The sequence below is a fragment of the Erpetoichthys calabaricus genome, chromosome 7 (genome assembly GCF_900747795.2).
Source record: "Erpetoichthys calabaricus chromosome 7, fErpCal1.3, whole genome shotgun sequence".
NCBI classification, from domain to species: Eukaryota; Metazoa; Chordata; class Cladistia; order Polypteriformes; family Polypteridae; genus Erpetoichthys; species Erpetoichthys calabaricus.
The window spans coordinates 83,168,086-83,190,677 of NC_041400.2; the positions used below are offsets into that span (position 1 = coordinate 83,168,086).

The following is a 22,592-nucleotide window of genomic DNA, read 5'->3' on the forward strand; positions in this document are numbered from 1 at the left end:
AACAGACAACCGGGTCTGAGGTTCCCTGTGTATTAAGATATAATCTCATACATACAGGTACATCTTATACTATTCATTTATCCCCATTATTCAACAATACACTTGATATATCTAAAAATCATCTGGACTTTGGGGCTACTATAGGCTGTATTAAAATAATTACATTTCATTTAGAGGAATGAAAACACAGTTGCATTAAGCTCCTGGTCCCTGTTCATCCTTGGAGGCTGTCTCCAACTAGCTATCCAAATGAGAGTTTATAAAGTAAAAATGTTTCGTTACCTCAGACTTTTAAAAACAGGCGGATTCGTACAGAAAACAAAAGGTTACAGCGGGAACCCGTTTCGAAAGAGTACACATTTCGCAAGCGGGCCCTTCTGTACGTAGTTCAGAATACGGACATGTTGTTATGTCAGAGCAAATGCCTACAATCTCTGCCTGCGCTTTTAAGCCACTCCTGAATATTCTCAGAGAAGAGGCTCTGCTTGAATTTCCAGACGCCGAGACAAAATCAAATTGAACGGATTACCCATTTCAGTAAACAGAAAGAACCACTATTGCTGAACATAATAATTAATGGTAACCTATGAGCATTTTTAAATTTAAAACCCCAGCACCTCTCGTTTTAAACAGCTGTCATTTTTAAAAAGGGAGTTACCAGAGAATCAACTTGGAAACATTAATATTAAGGATAAAATATAAGGATTCTGCCATCCGTTTTTTTTTTTTTTTTTTTTTTTTTAAACATTCTCATTTGGCGCATATAATAATCAAAAGTATGCCCTACCGTGATCTCTTTAATGTGTCTGTGCGCTGACCAGGCAAGTGAGAACAGTGTCAGCCCTCAGAGTTATTTTATAGGCAAAAAGCAGGAATTCTTTTTTGAAATGTAATTTATAAAAACAGATACATGCCAATTTAAAACAGGGAGATGTATATTGGAGTCTATTTGATGCACATTATGGTGTCAGCTACTGGCTTGCACTGTATCTGGCAGCTGGGGTGTGAATCACCCCCCCCCCCCCCCCTTTCTATAACCTCACGCTCAAAGAATGCAAAGAATTCCTCAGACGGTCGGGCACCCCAGCAGAAGTGAAACCTAGCAGCTTTCCAGCACGCGCGAACGGACCAAGCCAATCCCCCCCATCGGCGGCGCGCAGCTCCTGTCAGAGAATCTCGGTATGTAGAGAGTTCGGGGCTGCTTGTCTTTCTGTGAAATGGAAGATTCAGATGTTGGATGCTTAGACCTTTCTACTTGTCGCTCTGAGACCATGCCCTTTGGGCTGTTTTTACTGCAGTCTGTCTGTAAAATGGAAAGCTGTTGGACTTAGATAAAAAAAGCAAAGGGGTAGAGAGAGATTTTATTTTCGTGTTAATATTAAAATCATAGAATGAAGAAGATGAGCCGCTTTTTATACAGCACTTTCAGAAGTGGTGGGGGCCAGCCAACAGGTGCTGCCTGACCGAGGGCATGTTGGAACATGTTCTCGGGATGCCCCTGGACATGTTTGGGCTTGCCTTCAGGAGGTGGGGGTTGGAATGTGGTTGGGGTGGTGATGGTGGGTTCAAGGAGGAGGCAGATATCCATCAAAATGCCCTTGACAGAAAGGAGATCTGAGCAGGCGAAGGGGGTTTCAAGGAGGGGACCGGATGTGCATCACCAATCCACTGACAGGGGGCGGTATGCATCATTCAAATCCACCAATCAGAGTGAAGGGGCGGGGACCGGACGTGCATCACCGAAGGGGGCGGGGCTTAAAGGTCATTAATCATTTTGATTGACAGTTTGACAGAAACCGCATGCATAATACTACTTACAGTCATATGAAAAAGTTTGGGAACCCCTCTCAGCCTGCATAATAAGTTACTCAACTTTCAACAAAAAAGATAAGTGGTATGTCTTTAATTTCCTAGGAATATCTGAGTACTGGGGTGTTTTCCGAACAAAGATTTTTAGTGAAGCAGTATTTAGTTGTATGAAATTAAATCAAACGTGAAAAATTGGCTGTGCAAAAATGTCCCCTTGTAATTTGGCTGATTTGAATGCATGTAACTGCTCAATACTGATTACTTGCAACACCAAATTGGTTGGATTAGCTTGTGTGGCAGGTTGGTGCTGTTTCAGCTCTCCAAGACTGCTTCGAATTGACAGACTGGGATATTTTCAGAGAGGCTGCTGTGAATGGTGACTCCATCAATCTGGAGGAGTACACAGACTCTGATTGGCTACATCTCCAAATGCATAGAGGATGTTACTACAAGAGCCAACCAAAAGCCCTGGATGACAAGAGAAGTGCACAAGCTGCTCAAGATCAGAAATGCCGCCTTCAGATCTGGAGACAAGGCCGCCCTCAGGGTGACCAGAGCCAACCTGTCTTGCGCTATAAAGAGAGCTAAGTGGGCATACGCGCAGAGGATCAACAAACAATTCAGCAGCACCAGAGACGCACGTCGTATGTGGCAAGGAGTTCAGACAATTACAAACTACAAGCCTAACCCACACAGCAGCGATGGTGATGCCATCCTTCCGGATGAGCTGAACAACTTCTTTGCACGGTTTGAGGCGCAGAACAAAGAGCCTGCGAGAAAAGCAACACCCCCCCTCTACTGACCAGGTACTCTGTCTCTCCATAACTGACGTGAAGAGAACTCTATCCAGAGTCAATCCACGCAAGGCTGCAGGATGACAACATACCCGGTCGTGTGCTCAAAGAATGTGCCAGTCAACTGGCTGGTGTCCTCACAGACATCTTCAACACATCTCTGAGCCAGTCGTCAGTCCCAGCACGCTTCAAGTCGACCAACATCATACCAGTGCCAATGAAGTCATCAGTGACATGCCTGAATGACTACCGACCAGTTGCACTCACGCCAATCATAATGAAGTGCTTCGAAAGGTTAGTCATGTCACACATAAAGACTAATCTCCCTGCCTCCTTTGACCCTCTTCAGTTTGCATACCGCTCAAACAGGTCAACTGAGGATGCCATATGCTCTGCCCTTCACCTCTCCCTGATACATCTGGATAGAAAAGACACATATGTCAGGATGCTATTCATAGACTTTAGCTCTGCCTTCAACACAATCATCCCTCCAAAGCTGGTTGTAAAACTGAGCAGGTTGGGACTGAACACCACCCTCTGCAATTGGATCCTGGACTTCTTGACAGAGAGGCCCCAGTCAGTTCGGATGGGCTGCAACACTTCCAGCATCATCACACTGTGCACTGGAGCATCGCAGAGCTGCGTGCTTAGTCCACTGCTGTTCACCCTGCTGACTCACGACTGCACAGCCACGCACAACACCAACTACATTATCAAGTTTGCGGATGATACAACGGTGCTGGGACTGATAAGCAGGGATGTTGAAACAGCATACAGAGATGAGGTGGAACGGCTGTCTGCATAGTGTGAAGACAACAATCTATCTCTCAATGTCGACAAGACAAAAGAGATAATCGTGGACTTCAGAAAATCACGTCCTGCTCCATCCCACTCAGCATCAACGGTTTAGATGTGGAGACTGTTAAGAGTACCAAGTTCCTCGGTGTGTACATAACTGAGGAAGTTACGTGGAGACAACACCTCATCACTAATCAAGAAAGCCCAGCAGAGACTACGCTTCCTGAGGCAACTGAAGCGAGCAAGTCTTCCCACTTCCAACCTCACCATGTTCTACAGAGGCACCATTGAGCGTGTTCTGACCAGCTGCATCACTGTCTGGTATGGCAACTGCAACATATCCGACCGCAAGCGCCTGCAAAGAATAGTGAAGACAGCAGAGAACTTTATTGGGGCACCTCTCCCTTCACTACAGGACATATTTTACAAACGCAGTGTCCGCAAGGCCTGCATCATTGTGCAGGACACCTTACACCCCTCACATGGACTTTTCAAACTTCTGCCATCCAAGAGAAGATACTGCAGCATCAAAGCCAGATCTGCCAGGCTACAGGAGAGTTTTTTACCCCCAAGCTGTTAGATTCCTTAACACCAGGCGGACCCCTGGGACCTTCCACCTGCCTCAACCACCTCTAAAAACAGAACTTTTATACATGCGAGTCACTTTCCTGCAAAGACTAGTATGCAAGTAGAAAAGAACTGAAAATCTCATACTGACCTTTAAGTATTTTGACACTCTTGGTTCCTTCTGCAGTGAAACATTCGGACCTGTCATTGTTTACTCATGTCTTAAACAACTATTATCATACACTAATAATTTCTGTATTATCTATATCTATTATTTATTTATTATATTACATATCTTACACGAGTATTGCTGCTACTTCTTTGTCTTGTCTTTGCACAATGTCTTGTTTGTATTTTAATTTTAAATTTAAATTTTTAATTCCATTTTTAATTTATTTGCACGTCATGTTGTTACACTGTGGACCCTGAGCTTCGCAATTTAGTCTATCTGTATACTTGTATATGGTTAAGATGACAAAGTTCACTATGACTTTTGACTTGACTTTGAACTTCATAGACAGGTGTGTCCAATCATGAGAAAAGGTATTTAAGGTGATCAATTGCAAGTTGTACTTCCCTTTGACTCTCCTCTGAAGAGTGACAGCATGGGATCCTCAAAGCAACTCTAAAAAGATCTGAAAACAAAGATTCTTCAGTATCATGGTTTATAGGGGAAGGCTACAAAAAGCTATCTCAGAGGTTTAAACTGTCAGTTTGAACTGTAAGGAATGTAATCAGGAAATGGAAGGCCACGGGCAAAGTTGTTGTTAAACCCAGGTCTGGCACGCCAAGGAAAATATGGGAGCGGCATGTGCACAGGATTGTGAGAATGGTTGCAGACAACCCACAGATCACCTCCAAACACCTGCAAGAACATCTTGCTGCAGATGGTGTATCTGTACATTGTGCAAATTGTGCTGAATTCTAGAATGAAGAACATCTCTATGGTAGGATGATGAGAAAAAAGCCCTTTCTGCACTCACACCACAAACAGAATCGCTTGTTGTATGCAAATGCTCATTTACACAAGCCAGATTCATTTTGGAACAAAGTGATTTGGACTAATGAGACAAAAATTGAGTTATTTGATCATAACAAAAAGTGCTTTGCATTGCGGAAGAACAACATTGCATTCCAAGAAAAACACCTGCTACCTACTGTCAAATTTGGTGGAGGTTCCATCATGCTGTGGGGCTGTGTGTCTAGTTCAGGGACTGGGGCCCTTGTTAAAGTCGAGGGCCAGATGAACTCAACCCAATATCAACAAATTCTTCAGGATAATGTTCAAGCATCAGTCACAAAGTTGAAGTTACACAGGGGTTGGATATTCCAACAAGACAATGACCCAAAACACAGTTCGAAATCTACAAAGGCATTCATGCAGAGGGAAAAGTACAATGTTCTGGAATGGCCGTCACAGTCCCCTGACTTGAAAATCATTGAAAATCTATGGGATGATTTGAAGCAGGGCTGTCCATGCTCGGCAGCCATCAAATTGAACTGAACTGGAGAGATTTTGAATGGAAGAATGGTCAAAAATATATCATTCAAGAATCCAGACACTCATCAAAGGCTATAGGAGGTGTATAGAGGCTGTTATATTTGCAAAAGGAGGCTTAACTAAGTATTGATGTAATATCTCTGTTGGGTGCCCAAATTTATGCACCTGTCTAATTTTCTTATGATGCATATTGCATATTTTCTGTTAATCCAATAAACTTAATGTCAGTGCTGAAATACTACTGTTTGCATAAGGCATGTCATATATTAAAAGGAAGTTGCTACTTTGAAAGCTCAGCCAATAATAAACAAATACAAAGAAGTAAGAGGGGTTCCCAAACTTTTTCATATGACTGTATTCAACAACATTTATTTATATATGTAGCTTAAAGTGGTTTACAACCTGTCAAATAGAAAATTACAGGGAAAGAAAAACTAATAAGAATTGGCAATAATATTAAAGAATAAATAACAAAGGAAAACATAAATATCAAATAGAAGAGTAGCATCCTTTATATACAATATCCTGATGCAGGTCTCTAAAGATGAGTCTGGTAATAATGTCTGATGGCCGAGAGGACAGAAAATCAAAACCAAAAAAAAAAACTCCAGTTAAGATGGAGAAAAAAACAAACAATCTACAGGGGTTCCAAGGCCAAAAGACTGCCCAGCCCCCGCTGGGCATTTCATCAAACATAGATTTTCATAATTTATTCCCCTTTTATTCAGGCTTCATATGAGAAGGTTTGATGAAGTTGGTCTCATACACAGCTGAAGCACCTGACTTCATTCCGGGTTCACAGGTGGCTTCAAGGAGCCTTGATCAGGTGGTGGTTGCTACAGTCGCCGCCACAGTAGAGCCAGAAAAGACAGCAGAGAAAAGTAGAGAATTATTAAAGAGTGCAAATCTTTGAAGAATACCATGAAAAAAAACCAAATTTAAAATCATGGGTTTTTAGCAATTTTTAAATGTTCCATGATATTGTCTTGCGAATTTCTCTTGATAAAGTAATCCAGATTTTAGGTACGTAACAGCAAAAGTTCGCCTCACCACTTCTTTTAAGCTTGACTCTTGGAATTATAAGCAGACCACCATTAAAAGATCTAAGGTTACAATTTGGAGTGTATGGGAACAGACATACCAAAATATAGGAAGTGACCAGATTTATTTAAGGCTTTATACACCATTAGTATAATTGTAAAGTCACTTCTAAATAACACGGGTAACCATTGTAACAACGCTAAAACTGTGCTCTGATTTTCTTTTTCTAGTTAAGATTCTGGCTGCTGCATTCTACACAAATTGCATCTGATTGATGTCTTTCTTAGGCAGTCCTGTCAGGAGTGCATTACAATAATCTAGTCGACTGTAAAGAAAAGCATGAACTAATTTTTCAGTACCTTGTAACGTTGTAAGAGGTCTAACTTTTAGATAGATAGATCTTTATTGTCATTGTCACTTTTACAAAGGAACAACGAAATTGAAGGTGCAATCGACTCAGTGTGAGGAATAAGAGTTAAAAAGACAAAAAGACAGAATATAATAACAAACCGAATAGTAATAAATATACAAATTGCACTTGTTGACTTACGGTCTATATTGCACATTGGAAGAATAATATGGAGCAGTTTTATTTTGAGTTCAGGGCCATGATTGCTTTCAGATAAAAGCTGTTTTTAAGGCGGTTTGTCCTAGTTTTCATAGCTCTGTATCTCTTGCCCGATGGCAAAAGCTGGAAGAGGCAATGACCGGGATAGGATGAGTCCTGTGAAATGTCTATTGCTTTTTTGCGGCTTCTGGAGGTGTAGATTTGTTCCAGAGTGGGGAGGGTACAACCAATTGTTCTCTCCGCTATCCTGACGACCCTGTGTAGCGCTTTCTTTTCTGAGGAAGTGCAGCTGCCGTACCACACACACAGTCCGTACGTGAGCACACTCTCAATGGAACAATGATAAAAAGCAAGGAGCAGATTTTTTGGGAGGTGGTTCTTTCTGAGAATTCTCAGAAAATACAGTTTTGCTATATTCCTTAAGTGGAAAATGCAGTCGTAGTTATCTGGTTAATTCTTTCTTCTTCTTTTGGCTGTTTCCGTTATGGGTCGCCACAGTGGATCATCCTTTTCCAAATGTTCCCATCTTCTGCATCTTGCTCTGGCATACCCACACACCACATCCATAAATCTCCTCCTCTTAGGCCTTCCTCTTTTCCACTTCCCTATCATCCTTCTCCCAGTATACCCAGCATCTCTCCTCTGCACTTGTCCAAATGAATTTAATCTTGTGCCCCTGGCTTTGTCTCCTAACTGTCCAACCTAAGATGACCCTTTAATGTACTCATTCCTAATTCTTTCCATGCTCATCACTCCCAATTGGTCTCACTAATGTCTTGTAGATCTTCCCTTTCACTCTTGCTGGTACCTGTCTATCACAAATCACTACTGACATTCTTCTGCCTGCACTCTGTTCTTCATCTCTCTTCCACACTCCCCATTACTCAGTACTGTTGATCCCAAATATTTAAACTCATCCACCTACGCTAGCTCTATTCCCTGCATCCGTATTCTGTCTTGTTCCTACTTGACCTTCATTCCTCTCCTCTCTAGAGAATATCTTTATCTCTCCTGGTCTCTTCAACCTACTTCTTGCTCATTATAGATCACAATGTCATTCACAAACATTATAGCCCACGGGGACTCCTGTCTAATATCATCTGTCAATCTGTCCATCACTATTGCAAATAAGAAAGGGCTCAGAGTCGATTTCTGTAGTAATTCCACCTCAACCGTAAACGCATCCTTAACTCCTACCACAGACCTCGCCACTGTATCTCCTACATACATATCTTGTGCCACTCTTACATACTTCTCTGCCACTACCATCTTCCTCATATAATATTACAACTCTTCTCTAAGCATCTTTTCATATGCTTTCTCAAGGTCCACAAAGACACAATGCAACTCCTTTTGGTCTTCTTTATACTTCTTCATCAACACCCTCATAGCAAACATTGCATAAATGAATCCATATTGCTGTTGACTAATCACCACCTCCCTTCTTACCCTAGCTTCCACTACTCCTTTCCATAACTTAATTCTCAGGCTGATCAATTTTTATCCTTCTGTAGTTACTACAGTTCTGTACATCACTCTTATTCGTACAAATTGGTACCAGTACATTTCTTTTATACTCCTCAGGCATTCTCTCACTTTCCAAGATTGCATGAAACAATCTGGTTTAAAAACTCCATCTCTCCTAAACACCTCCATGCTTCTACAGGTATACCATCTGAATCAACAGCCTTCCCATTCTTCATCTTCTTCTTAGGCTGTCTTTACTTTTTCCTTGCTAATCCATTGCACTTCCTGGTTCACTATCTCCACATCATCCACAGTTCTCTCTGGTTAATATGTGATTTAAAGTTTAGGTCAGAGTCATTGATTACTTGTCAAACACTAAGATTTCTGTTTTTCCCTTATTTAGTTTGAGAAAGTAATTACTCATCCATTTGGAAATACTAAGATATTGGATCAGAAAGCCAAGAACATCAAGGTCATCGAGCACTACTGATGAATAAAGTTGTGTGTCATCTGCTTAGCTATGGTAGCTCACATTGAGCTTTGAGATAATCTGGCCTGATGGACGCATATAGATTGAAAAGAGCAGTGGATGCAGAGTAGATCTTTGTGGTAAACCATATACAATATCATGGATTTCCAAAATACAATCAACACAACTATCAAAGAAATTTCTTCCTGTTAAATAAGACTGAAATCAGTTTAATAAGTTGCTGGAGAAACCCACCCATTGTCTAAGGCAATTTTTATAAGAATACTGTGGTCTGTGGTGTTAAGTGCTACATTCAGGTCTAAGAGAACAAGAACAGATACATGTCCCCTGTCCACATTAACCCACAAATCATCTACAACTTTAGTCAGTGCGGTTTCTGTACTATGATTTTTTCTAATATCTCACTTGTCAAGAATAGAATATGTAGTCAAATAATCGACACCTGTGGACTCGCGCGAAAAAGCAGCTCCTGTGTGGCTTATGGGATTGTCCCAGTATCTAGCCAGGGTCCTCACAATCTGTCTACTTTTTTTTTTCTCCTTTACAGATGCAGCTATAATTAATACAGGCAGCCTGAATATTTTTAATTACGCCTCATTGTTTTAGGCACTGTGAGCTTGTTTATACTTCATGCTCAGAAACGTGTACATGCACTCATCATGGCTTCCCAGAGTTCACTTGACGCATCCTCTGAGCACGTCTTCAGAAATTAACTCAATGCATGTGCGAGTTGTAGTACCAGCAAAAAGTCAGGGAGTGCAGTGTGATCAAGTCGGAACGTGATGTCAGAGTCTCCGCTTACTATCTACATGTGACAGAAAAACTCTTTGTGGATCGTACAGGATCAATGTGCGGAGCAAGCGAATTATAGTGCTAACTATAAGTATAAACCCGGCCTAATTTTAGAACACAGTATGTTGGCTCTTTAAAGAAAAGATTTCAAAACATTGTAAGGAAAATCTGGTTTTATGAGGTATTTTACATTTGTTATAATGAGAAGAGTTTATCACTAAATAAAGGTTTAAGAGTTAATGAGACCGCACCAGATGCAACATGATACTTTCAGGGCACTAGAAAAACATTTAGGAAAAAATGCACAAAGTATACTTGTGAGCTCAGAGAGATGGTGGGGAAAGCTATGTTCTGAAGGGGTCTAGCAAAGTTTTACTAACAAAGATAACACGACAACTGTTCAGAATTTATGAATCATAGAAGTGAAATGCAAAAAGAAAAAAAAAATCCACAAAGTACTGCAGCTTTGTACAGTGCAGCTGGAGTACCTCAATTCCAAAATTAGTGTGGTTAAAACAAACCAAAGGTACTTTTCAAATTAAATCTCAACTTTTGCCTTTGAGTAACATGTTTTTTTAAATACATTCAAATTATATTTGAATATAATTCGACAGCTCTATTATAAAGCAAAGGATAGATATTAACAGAGAAAATATAGGACAGGCAGTTATAGATGTCAGACCAAAAAACAGTGACCTAGATCCAAAACATGAAGGAAACTGCTACGTATACTTGAAGAAAAGCACCCCAGGACTCCATATTAGCAAAATAATGATTTTTAAAGTTCATATCTATGATAAATAATAGAATATGTTGTGTATTTTTTGAAACTGTCGTTTACCATAATGTAGTAAAACGTGAGATTAATTGGAACAAATAAAGTAAGAGGTTTTAGTTATGAATCTGAACTATTTTCATAAATACTTGAACCAAACTGGCTGGATGTTTAGTACTGAACTAAATTATTGCAAAAAAAAAAAAAAATCCACAGAAACAAAAGAAGATTTGAATGCTACTAAAATCACCAGCTGTGCACATCTTAGGATGGTGTGCAGGAAAGAAATATTTTAATAGTAACTCATTCACGTGTTGCATTTGTGTGCTTAGTTCTGTAAATTACTTTTTTTTTTTTTTTTTTTTGTATATACAGTAATCCCTCGCTACTTCGCGGTTCACTTTTCGCGGATTCACGACTTCGCGGGTTTTTAAATACAAGTGATTGCCCGCCTATCGCGGAAGTTATGTTCCAGACCCATCAGCAACAGGAGAAAATCCGTGATATAGAAAGACCATATAAATAAACATTTTTTTAGTTTAAGCCTTAAAATACCCATCCCACATGCTTTAAACACATGTAAACTTATAAAACACACTTTAACACATATGATATGTGGATGTCGGGCTAAGGATATGAGTAACATCTCACTATTATAAAACATTTTAACTTCACGCAAGACAAGACAGTGAGACAGGAAAATTGGTGATGTACACCTAAAAGCCTGATTGTACAGGCTTTTAAATTATTGACACGCAGAGCGACAAGCAGCACAAACCCAGCACAAAGTCCACTTCTCCTTAGCGTTCATTCAGCTCCCCACCCCCTTGACAATGCAAAGTGGCAGGAGCCTACTGCGCTTCCGGGGAGGGGGGGTTTGAGCGAAGGTGCGTTCAGCTCTCACACACCCACACACTCCTCGAGCAGATCGACAAGCAGGCATTTTGGCAGAAGCAGCACAAAGTCCATTTCTGCTCAGCGTGAGTTCAGCTGCCCCTCTTCACAAAGCGAGTGCAGACACATTGACGTCTGATCGCTGCGTGCAGGCAGTGTGCAGTGTTGGTCTGAGGTGTTTAAGAATGTAGAAAGTGTTTAAGAGTATAGGAAGTGTTTATAAGAGCGTGGGAAAGGTTAACAAGAGAGTGAGAAAGGTTTATAAGAGTGTGGGGAAGGGTTTATAAAGCCTTAAAATATGTATAAATAATAAAATAAATATAGGTCGCTACTTCGCGGATTTCACCTATCGCGGGGGGGCTCTGGAACGTAACCCCCGCGATAGGTGAGGGATTACTGTATAAACATTTGCATGGTTCAAGAACAGATAACAGGGAGGGGATATTTTAAAAACAGTTTCTTTGTAAGATGATGATAGCAGTCAACTAAGTTTGCAAAATAATTTTTTAAACTAAAATAGTGCTAAGGTTCCTTGTGGGTTCTAGAAAATATTGTTCAGTCATAACTGAAACCAAGCTCTGCTGCAATATAATATAATATAATAATACTGATGCGCTGTGCAAGAAAGGACAAAGCCGGTTATACTTCCTTAGAAGGCTGGCTTCCTTCAACATCTGCAATAAGATGCTGCAGATGTTCTATCAAACAGTTGTGGCGAGCGCCCTCTTCTACGCAGGTGGTGTGCTGGGGAGGCAGCATTAAGAGGAAAGACGCCTCACGCCTGGACAAACTGGTGAGGAAGGCAGGCTCTATTGTTGGCATGGAGCTGGACAGTTTAACATCTGTGGCAGAGCGAAGGGCGCTGAGCAGACTCCTATCAATTATGGAGAATCCACTGCATCCACTAAATAATGTCATCTCCAGACAGAAGAGCAGCTTCAGCGACAGACTGCTGTCACTGTCCTGCTCCACTGACAGACTGAGGAGATCGTTCCTCCCCCAAACTATGCGACTCTTTAATTCCACCAGGGGGGGTAAACGTTAACATTTAACATTATACAAAGTTATTGTCTGTTTTTTTTTTTTTTTCACCTGTATTATTATCATTCTTTAATTTAATATTATTTACTGTATCAGTATGCTGCTGCTGAAGAATGTGAATTTCCCATTGGGATTAATAAAGTATCTATCTATCTATCTATCTATCTATCTATCTATCTATCTATCTATCTATCTCTATATGTGATCCTATTCAGATTAATGTCTCTTAATAGCAGATCCATTTTCCTTATTTTCCTTTAACATGTGGAGCTAGCATTAGCAGAAGTAATTAACTATTGAATCTTATATTTATGAACACATTTCACAGTAGATTTTCAGTCTGTGTTCTGAGGAGAGACAGACAAAATATGTATTCAGTAAAGTGTTTCCTGAATAACTGTTTTTTGTTATCTATTATTTGGTTATTTTAATCTATATTTTGGTTGGACTCTATTTTAAGTAATCAAAACTGAAGAGACCATATTTTCACCTTATACATGTTTGTTCCTAGAAAGTAGGTAATATGCACTCAATATTTCTCTCCATTACATTAATGCTATTTACTGTATAAATTGATATATTTTTGTTTTGTTTTTTCAGCAGTAAGGCTTTTTAATGGACATTTACAAAAACTATGTATTATCCTTTCAGGTCAGCAGAACTAGATCTGGACTCCTGTACTAAGGAAGGTACCATTCTAAGTTGCACTCGTTCAACTAATGGAAGGTTGAACTTCTTTATTCAAACCGTGAAACCTAAAGATACAGTGATGTGCTACCGTGTCCGATGGGCAGAGTTTACAACGGAGAGCTTTGTGGAACATGGCATGTCCTACAAGGATTCATCCTGGTATGGAGGTGCAGAATCCAGTACTCAGCATTGGCCAATTTTGATCACTGGTATACAGGAACCAAAGCCATTTGTGACAACAGATGTTTACTCAAATCGCGGTGGCTTTGGAGGTATTCTGGAAAGGTACTGGCTTTCATCCAATGCTACTGCCATAAAGATTAGTGATTCTGTGCCCTTTCATCTAGGATGGAATGACACAGAACAAAACCTTTACTTCCAAGGTCGATACCACAACACACCTTACAAGCCACCTCATGGTCAACAGCCTTTCCCTGAGCTTAGTTATCGTGTATGTGTTGGTTCAGACATCACCTCTATCCATAAATACATGGTAAGGAGATACTTTAACAAGCCCACGAAGGTTCCCTCAGAGGCAACATTCAGATATCCAGTGTGGTCAACTTTTGCTGTGTACAAGTCAGACATCAACCAGGAAAAACTTCTGAGATATGCAGAAAACATAAAGAAAAATCGGTTTAACTGTAGCCATTTAGAGCTTGATGACACCTACACCAGTAATTATGGTGAGTTTGAATTTGATGCTATTAAATTCCCAAATGTCTCTGAAATGTTTAAAAAATTGAGAAGCTATGGATTTCATGTAACTTTGTGGACTCATCCCTTTATCAACTATAATTCTTCTAAATTTGGTGAAGGAATTGAGAAAGGTCTTTTTGTCAGAGAACCCACAGGACAGCTTCCTGCAGTGGTGCGCTGGTGGAATGGTATTGGTGGAATTCTAGACTTCACTAATCCTGAAGCCAGAGAATGGTACTTGTCCCATTTAAAGAACTTAAAGTCCAAGTATGGGGTAGCTTCCTTTAAGTTTGATGCAGGAGAAGCCAGTTATCTTCCTCAGCAGTTCAGCACATTAGTACCCCTTCCAGATCCCAGCACCTTTACCCGACGCTACACTGAAATGGCAGCTTCTTTCTATGAGCGTGCAGAGTTACGAGTTGGCTACCAGTCACAGAATATCTCCTGCTTTTTTCGAATCATTGACAGAGATTCTGTCTGGGGTTATGAACTGGGTCTGAAGTCTCTTATACCCACTGTGCTAACTATAAGCATTTTAGGATACCAGTTCATCCAGCCTGACATGATTGGAGGAAATTTGTACCCCAACCGCACAGATGGCTCACTAGAGCTACCTAACCGGGAACTTTATATTCGTTGGTTGGAGCTTGCAGCTTTCATGCCTGCCATGCAATTTTCTGTACCACCTTGGCACTATGACAATGATGTTATTAGGATTGCTCAGAAGTTTACAGCTCTCCATGAAACGCTAGTAGCTCCCCTTGTTCTGGAGTTGGCCGGAGAAGTATTGGACACTGGAGATCCCATTATTCGACCACTTTGGTGGATTGCTCCCAATGATCCATCTGCACACAAGATTGATTCCCAGTTTCTTATTGGAGATACACTAATGATTGCTCCAGTTTTAGAACCAGGAAAACAAGAGAGGGACATATACCTTCCTGCAGGGAAGTGGCGCAGTTACAAAGGAGAGTACTATGATCGGACACCCATGCTTTTGACAGACTATGAAGTTGATTTAGATGAAGTAGCTTACTTCACCTGGGTGTCTTAAAGTACTCCCATTGAAAATGCACAGAAATCTGTATGAAAAACACCAAATGTATATAACATAGCTGTCAAGTCAATCTGTTTTTTGTTTTTTATATTTACAATCTGAAGAAAACTTATTTAATTTTGTTGTGGGAGATTACATTTCAATTAGCAATATATTTTTTCATGAAAACAAAATTGTGTATGTATCTCCATGAAATCCACACAAGAATATACATATGTTCATGATGTTTAAATGAAATTTGTTTATCTAGAGCATTTTGTAAATTATAAAAAGTATTTTAATTTTCTTAAGTTTTGCAGGGCTCAACTACTATATTTCAGATATACAGGTCCCCCACCGTTTTAAGAATGTGAGGTGTTGTGTAACAGGATACCTAGATTGCACAAAAGCCTTATAGTGCCTAAAGAGCCCAGAATCTTATCATCAGATCATTAAATGTTTTCTTCAGTCCATAACTTGCTGTTGAGTCCTGATGCAAGAATGAGGGAGTTTTCCCAAGTTTTGCACATTAAGACTTTATGACATCCTACAGAAAACAATTTTTGGTGTTGTCAAACTTTGATCACAGTAAATCTTCTGTTAAATAGGCCTTGCTTTGGATGACTTTGGATGCAGTGAACAAAATTATCTGAATTGAAATTTTGCACAGATGTCCATCAGGAACCTCTATAGCAAAAGAGATGTAGTTTATTATTTTGTGAATAAGTGTGTACAAAGGTTTTCTCCCCTAATACCCCTCATCAAAAAATACATGATGTTAACTAGAATCATTTCAGGCTAATATGTAAGCTTTGCACTTGAACTTCTGGACACACTTTTCATTAATAAGTCTTGTCAGTAGTGGGGAAAAATGTTAAAAGTTAATGAATTCTTTTAACATTAACAAGAAAGCCAGTAATTGGACCTGCATTGCGTTATATTGACTTGTCTTTGGTTGTATTTTTGATTTATAGTAACTTCTGAAAGTGTGAGAGATGCAAAGTGTACTAAAGGTTATCAGTAATTAATAATCACAATCACTTCTACTGCATTGTAAAGATCTCAAATGTGACTCCACTAAGGATGCTGTGGTATCATATCTATATGTTTTTAATAAGTAGAATGCAACATTCTTATTTAACAAAGATGTTTCACATTCGTGATACTGGTGGTAGAGTAAAATTATATATGCACATTCAAGTTTCAAAGCCAAAACTAACTTAACAGTTGCTCATCAAATATTCCTTATCAGTTACCTTTCATGTACTTAAAGATTTTGTCCAAAATAATCTTGTCATTGTATTCCTTCATTTTATTATTGTCCAATACCTTTCTTGACTTCCTTGTTAGCTTTACTCTGTTATTAATTTGCATTTTATGTTCTGTGTTTTCTGCTTGCCTTTTTTTGATCCTTTTTATTTTTTGGATTACATCCCAAGTATTTTCCTGATGGTCTGCTATCAATTTAACAGCACAAATGAATAAATGCTCATTGTATAATCTAGCCTTATTGGATATATCACTTCAGTCTTAATCAGGTGTGGTACTAACCTTACGTTTCACAAAAAGTGCAACATTTCCTTAAAACTGTCAATGTTAAGTGTACATGTTGCTAGATATTAGGTTCTACTTGCCAAATGTGTTTGTGTTTATATTAAAATCCTTTAAATAAGAAAATTAAGACAAAAATGAGCCTTTTTAGTAGGTAAAAAATAAAAATCCCAATTTACATAGAGCAATTTTGAGTGTTTTTCAAAATCACTGTGTCTTAAGTTAGGCTGTCAAATATCATTTTGCTTGCTGACCTGAAGGATTGGGTGTAAAATCATGAAGATAAGAACACAAATGTACAGTACCTATAGGCTTTTGTTTGTTTTTTTTTTAACTGAGCTACTTCCTTTCCTGTGGTGAATATTTCTTGGGTGTTGCCGGATTACTGGCTTTTCATCATGTTTTCTTCTTTCAAGAGAATGTTCTAAAATAAACAGCAGTACTACACGAGTTCTTTTTATGCATTAAGGATCTGTTCCCATTTTATTATAACACAGCATCATTTGAACGACTTATAATTTTTGTTCTCATTTAGAACACTTCTATTTAAAGAAGCCCAGTTTGTTGTGCACATTTACAAATATAGTATACTGTAGCTGCAACTCAAAATAATATGACATACAAAAATACCATATAATGTGTATTTAGAGATAACATACTTTTTTTAGCATTATTAAATCACTTAAAAATTGGTAAATGACAAATGGGGATGTCCTAGTGGCATGACAGAAGAAAAGAAATATAGGTAGTCTACAAAAATTGTGTAGTAGTAAACCACTGGAGTCCACAATTCTTGGGAAATGTTCAAAATGAGTATTTTGTATTATGATGTAGATGGCAGTGGTTTTTACAGAAAACAATGAAATTCAGTCACCTGGTCCGTCATTGTAGTGACACATTGATTCTACTGTCTTCTTTAGATTTGACCAGAGATGAATTAATTTAAACAGGTAACAAGTTAAAGGGTCATCACGGGGTATTTAGAATAAGGAGTAGGCCTTGGTGAAATTCTTGGAAATTAATGTGATGCTACCATTATAAACAGCATCACTAGCAGCTCAAAAAGTACTATGCAATTTTTCTTTCATTTCTGAGACCTCATCATTCAGATGAACTGGCCTTTAGATCAGGGGTTCTCAATGTTGATCCTGGGGGCCCACTGTGGCTTCAGGTTTTTGCTTCAAACAGATTTATAATTGGTGACAACTGATAACACAGATCTCAATTAATTAGCTGGTATTTTTTTCTCTTATTCTACATTAAGAAAGAAGCATGATTTTTACATTTATAAGACATTTAGAAATGTTTGTTTTTGCTATAGATTTAAATGCTTAACTCTCACTTTTGTTGCTTTCATTATATTTTACCCTTTCTCTGTGCAGTTTGCTCCCTTCATTATATCTTAATAATGACAAATTATTCTAGAGCATGGGTGCAAAAGGTTCTGTCTTCTAAAGTAGTTTTATGTATTATTTTACAATAACTTGTATTTTGTAATTGCAGTGTACACTCTGGTGTATAAATATTGAAAAATTCTTGAGGTTAAATGAGTCTAAGCTGTTTAAATTTATGTATGTCAAAAGGTTGTTTTTAAAATCAGATCTCACTTTAAACCATAAGCTATGAAGAGTTAACAAATGGAGTTATACAGTCATAGTGTGTACTACTTCTAGTTATTGTCATTGCTGTTGTGTTTTGAATTACTTGCCGAGTAACACTCTGTACTGCAGAGTGTAAATTGTTAATTAGTTTAGGTTCCCTTCATATAGTGTAGTGATTATCACAATTATAATATAGATGTTTTCTTTCCCTCCCATATCAGTTTTACTCTTTAAGAAAGCAAAAATGGGTAAGGTATATGTCTGCCAGTGGCGGACCGTCAGGGCCTGCAAGGCCTTCTCTGCTGGCCTAAAAAAATATCTGAATCACAAACTGATGTTAATTATATTTTGTCCATGAATACTTATTAAATAATTCCAAATAGTCTGTCTGCTTCCTTTCATAGCCTTTCCAATGGTTGTGCTGCTTCCAGACATGTGATTGGTTAAATGCTTTAATATGAAAATACATTTCAGCCATCATTTGTTGCCAGGCAGGGTCAACGTCAAAGAAGTCTGCCCGGAGGCCTTCACAATCAGTTCTGCAGGCCCTCTAAAACAAAATAAATGTCGGTTAAACTGTTGCTTCAACCAATCAGATTGAGTTGGTTTCACTAGGGCCCTCTAGCATGGGTATTCAGACCCATTGATTGGATAGGATGGTGTAATAGCTATTTTGTCACCCCATGGCTGAAGGAGGAGAAGAAATAGATTTGGTGGCAGATTTACTTTCAATGTCATTTCCAAGACGGACTTTTCAAGGAAAAGCTGGTCATTAAGAAAGGTCGGAAAACTCCGAAGCTAGCTAGCCTGTCACAACCAGGAGGAGGATTTGTCCGCCACTTTCAGGTTACCAACTACGAGCAGTACCCCTGGCTCACAGGGTCTGAGGAACACTGCAAATTGTATTGCTGGGAGTGCTTGTTATTTGCCACTGGTCGACATGGTGTTTGGAGCCAAACTGGGTTTGTAAACCAAGGCAGCAACGAGACATCAAAGCAATGCCGGACACTTACAAGCAACGGTGCTTTCCAAAACTTTTGGGGAAACCAAAGTGGATCTACAGCTGAACAAGCAAGTGCGCAGGGAAGCGGAGCTCCACAACGAAAAGGTGAAGAAAAACAGAGAAATCTTAAAAAGACTGATAGACTATGTCATTTTTTTGGGCAAACAGGAACTTTAATTTCGGGGACATGATGAAAGCGCGGGATCCAATAACAGAGGGAACTATGTGGAGCTTCTTTCTCTCATTGCTAAGAGCAACACGGATTTACATTACCACCTGTCCACCAATAAAGTGTTTAGTGGGACGTCGGGTAAAATACAAAACGACCTGATCACTGCTATTGCTGAAGTGATGGGAGAAGAGATGAGAAGTGACGTTAAAAAAAGCACCGTTTGTCTCCATTATGGTGGATGAGACGACAGATGCGAGTAACGCAGCGCAGCTAGCACTGGTCCTGTGTTACGTAACGGGCACAGGTGTCAAGGAGCGATTTGTCAGATTTGAAGATGTTACCAGTGGGAAGCAAGACGATGACATTGCAGGTCTTATCAGATTTTTGTTGGGAAAATGAATGTCTGGGTAAAGTTGTGGCACAGTGTTTTGACGGCGCAGTGGTCATGTCTTCTGGATTAAATGGGGTGCAGGCTAAAGTTAAAGAGAGAGCACCTTTGGCTTTATTCATACACTGCTATGCACATCGGCTCAATTTAGTACTGACTCAAGGGGCCTCAAAGCTTAAAGAATGCAAGATCTTTTTCGGCCACCTCAATGGCCTTGCTGCATTTTTTTCTAGATCGCCAAGGCGCACGCAACTACTGGACGAAATCTGCCAGTGGTGTCTCCCTCATGTGGCTCCAATACGGTGGCAGTACACATCCAGAGTGGTCAATACGGTCTTTGAGAAGAGAGATGCTCTAAAGGAACTGTTTCATCACATTCTGGAGAATCATGACGAGTATGATGAGGACACAGTGGCACGCACTACCGCCAACTCCATGGCAGGATTCTGGACAACATTATTTGCCAGACACAGACCAGATTTCAAGACCACGAAAAACTGATGTTTGTCACGCTCCTCGACCCCCAGAAGTTTCGGGAATACAAGAAAAATTTCCCGCATGCAGCCTTCTCCAGTTTAACACAGAGCCACGGAGCACTTTTTGATCTGTCTCAGCTAAAAACAGAACTGACTGTAATGTATGCCATGGATGATTTTGCCGGAAAATCTCCCACTGATCTCCTTGACTTCCTTCATCAGAAAAATCTGAATGAGAGCATGGAGCAGCTGTACACATTGGTATGTTTGGCGGTGACCATTCCCGTGTCCACTGCTTCTGTCGAGCAGACATTTTCAGCCCTAAAGCAAATTAAAACTTATGCCAGAAATACGACAGGGCAGGTTCGACTTTCAGCATTAGCTTCGATTTCAATAGAAAGGGACTTCGTGATGGAACTGAAGCACACGGATAATCTGTACGACAGAGTAATTGAACTGTTTTTGAAGAAAGAGAGGAGGATGGATTTTGTTTACAAATAATTCAAATTTTTGGTGAGTAAAATGTTGCGATTTTCCTAAATAATATTGCAAGTTTGAGTTATTATTGATGTTTTTTATGTGTGTCGCGGCTGTAGCTGCAGTAGAAAGGAACTTGTTCGCCCCTGGTTTGTCTATTCAATAAAGGCATTTATTGTGGCTACGGAAGTTACCAACTGCGATGCAATGGCTCTTTATACTGTATTTCTGCATATTAAGATGGTTTTTATAACCATAAATTAGTTTTTGAGGGGCGGGTTGATTCAGACGGAGCACTGCTGAAGGCCTAGGTGTGAAATGCACGGTCCGCCACTGATGTCTGCATACCTGTAAATATTTACATGCTATTTTTGTGCCTAGAAATATAACAGTACCAAGTTTCAGCACATCGAGGGACTTCAGGTTAATCGCACATTAATTGTTTTATTGTTTTATATAGTGGTCAAGGAAGAATGTATTTAAAACATTTAACAAGGAAAAGTGCAAAGTTGTGAAAAATGTCTTGCCTTCTTTATCCAGTCTGTAATTATACCACTACAGTTGCTTACATTATTCCTGTGTGTATATATTTAAAGAGCTTTGACCATTTACAGAAAATTAAGACTTGTTCAGTTGATAGTTTCTTAGAATGCAGACTTAGGCTGGGAGCATGTTGTGATTACAGCGTGTTGCCGCACCCACCACAAGACGAAACACCCAGGCTTAGAGCTATAATAAATACAATTAACAAAAACAATTGATTAGTAAGGGAGCTTGGCTTCTAATTAATATATTATTTGGAAAAAAATCCATCACTTGCCATGTTTCAATAAGCCAATCATTAACAACGCCTAATTTAGATATTCATATACTCATTCTGTTTTCAAATGGTTTATTAAGAAAGAGTAAACTTTGCATTAGGTGGTTCTGAAGTGATATTTCTGTGTGATCAATTTATGAAATTTGGTAGCATTTTATAATACTGACCTTATGGTTCTGTTGCCTCTAAAGCCAAGCTGAGCTGGAAATAACTTATCAAAGCTGAACCCACTGTTGTTTAATTCAATGTCTTAGTAAATATAATTGAAATCATCATATTTTAAGTACATATTGTTCCTCTTCTGTTTATGGTATGTGTTATACTTGTGTTCTATGTCATTCACACAGCTGAAGTAGACACCCTGTGGTAAGTTTTTCAGTTAATTTATTTTAATTTCCATTTTTAAAGTTATGCTTATCCTCTGCCTTTTGAATAGTTTCAAACTTTATTACATTTTAAATTATATATAGTACAGTGATCCCTCGCTATATCGCGCTTCACCTTTCGCGGCTTCACTCTATCGCGGATTTTATATGTAAGCATATTTAAATATATATCGCGGATTTTTTGCTGGTTTGCGGATTTCTGCGGACAATGGGTCTTTTAATTTCTGGTACGTGCTTCCTCAGTTGGTTTGCCCAGTTGATTTCATACAAGGGACGCTATTGGCAGATGGCTGAGAAGAAACCCAACTTACTTTTCTCTCTCTCTCTCTCTCTCTCTCTTGCGCTGACTTTCTCTGATTCTGACGTAGGGGGATTGAGCAGGGGGGCTGTTCGCACACCTAGACGATACGGACGCTCGTCTAAAAATGCTGAAAGATTCTCTTCACGTTGCTACCTTCTGTGCAGCTGCTTCCTGAAGCGACATGCTGCACGGTGCTTCGCATACTTAAAAGCTCGAAGGCACGTATTGATTTTTGCTTGTTTGTTTTTCTCTGTCTCTCTCTCTCTTTGTCTGCTCCTGACGGAAGGGGTGTGAGCTGCCGCCTTCAACAGCTTTGTGCCGCAGTGCTTCGCATACTTAAAAGCCAAACAGCCCTATTGATTTGTTTGCTTTTCTCTGTCTTTCTGACATTCTGTGCTCCTGACGCACACTCCTTTGAAGAGGAAGATATGTTTGCATTCTTTTAATTGTGAGAC

At 39.4% G+C, this 22,592-nt stretch overlaps 2 protein-coding genes across 3 annotated transcripts in view; one reads left to right on the forward strand and one right to left on the reverse strand.

Annotated features, from left to right (window-relative positions):
• LOC114654119 (myogenesis-regulating glycosidase-like) overlaps positions 1–15,007 on the forward strand; it is a 133,608-nt gene extending 118,601 nt beyond the window's left edge. The window contains exon 3 of the mRNA XM_051930082.1: positions 13,189–15,007. Within this exon, the coding sequence (XP_051786042.1) occupies positions 13,189–14,980 (1,792 nt within the window). The 3' untranslated portion in view covers positions 14,981–15,007. The remainder of the gene's footprint in view (positions 1–13,188) is intronic.
• LOC127528851 (uncharacterized) overlaps positions 1–22,592 on the reverse strand; it is a 676,472-nt gene that overhangs the window by 184,984 nt on the left and 468,896 nt on the right. The gene's annotated exons all lie outside the window — the stretch shown is intronic.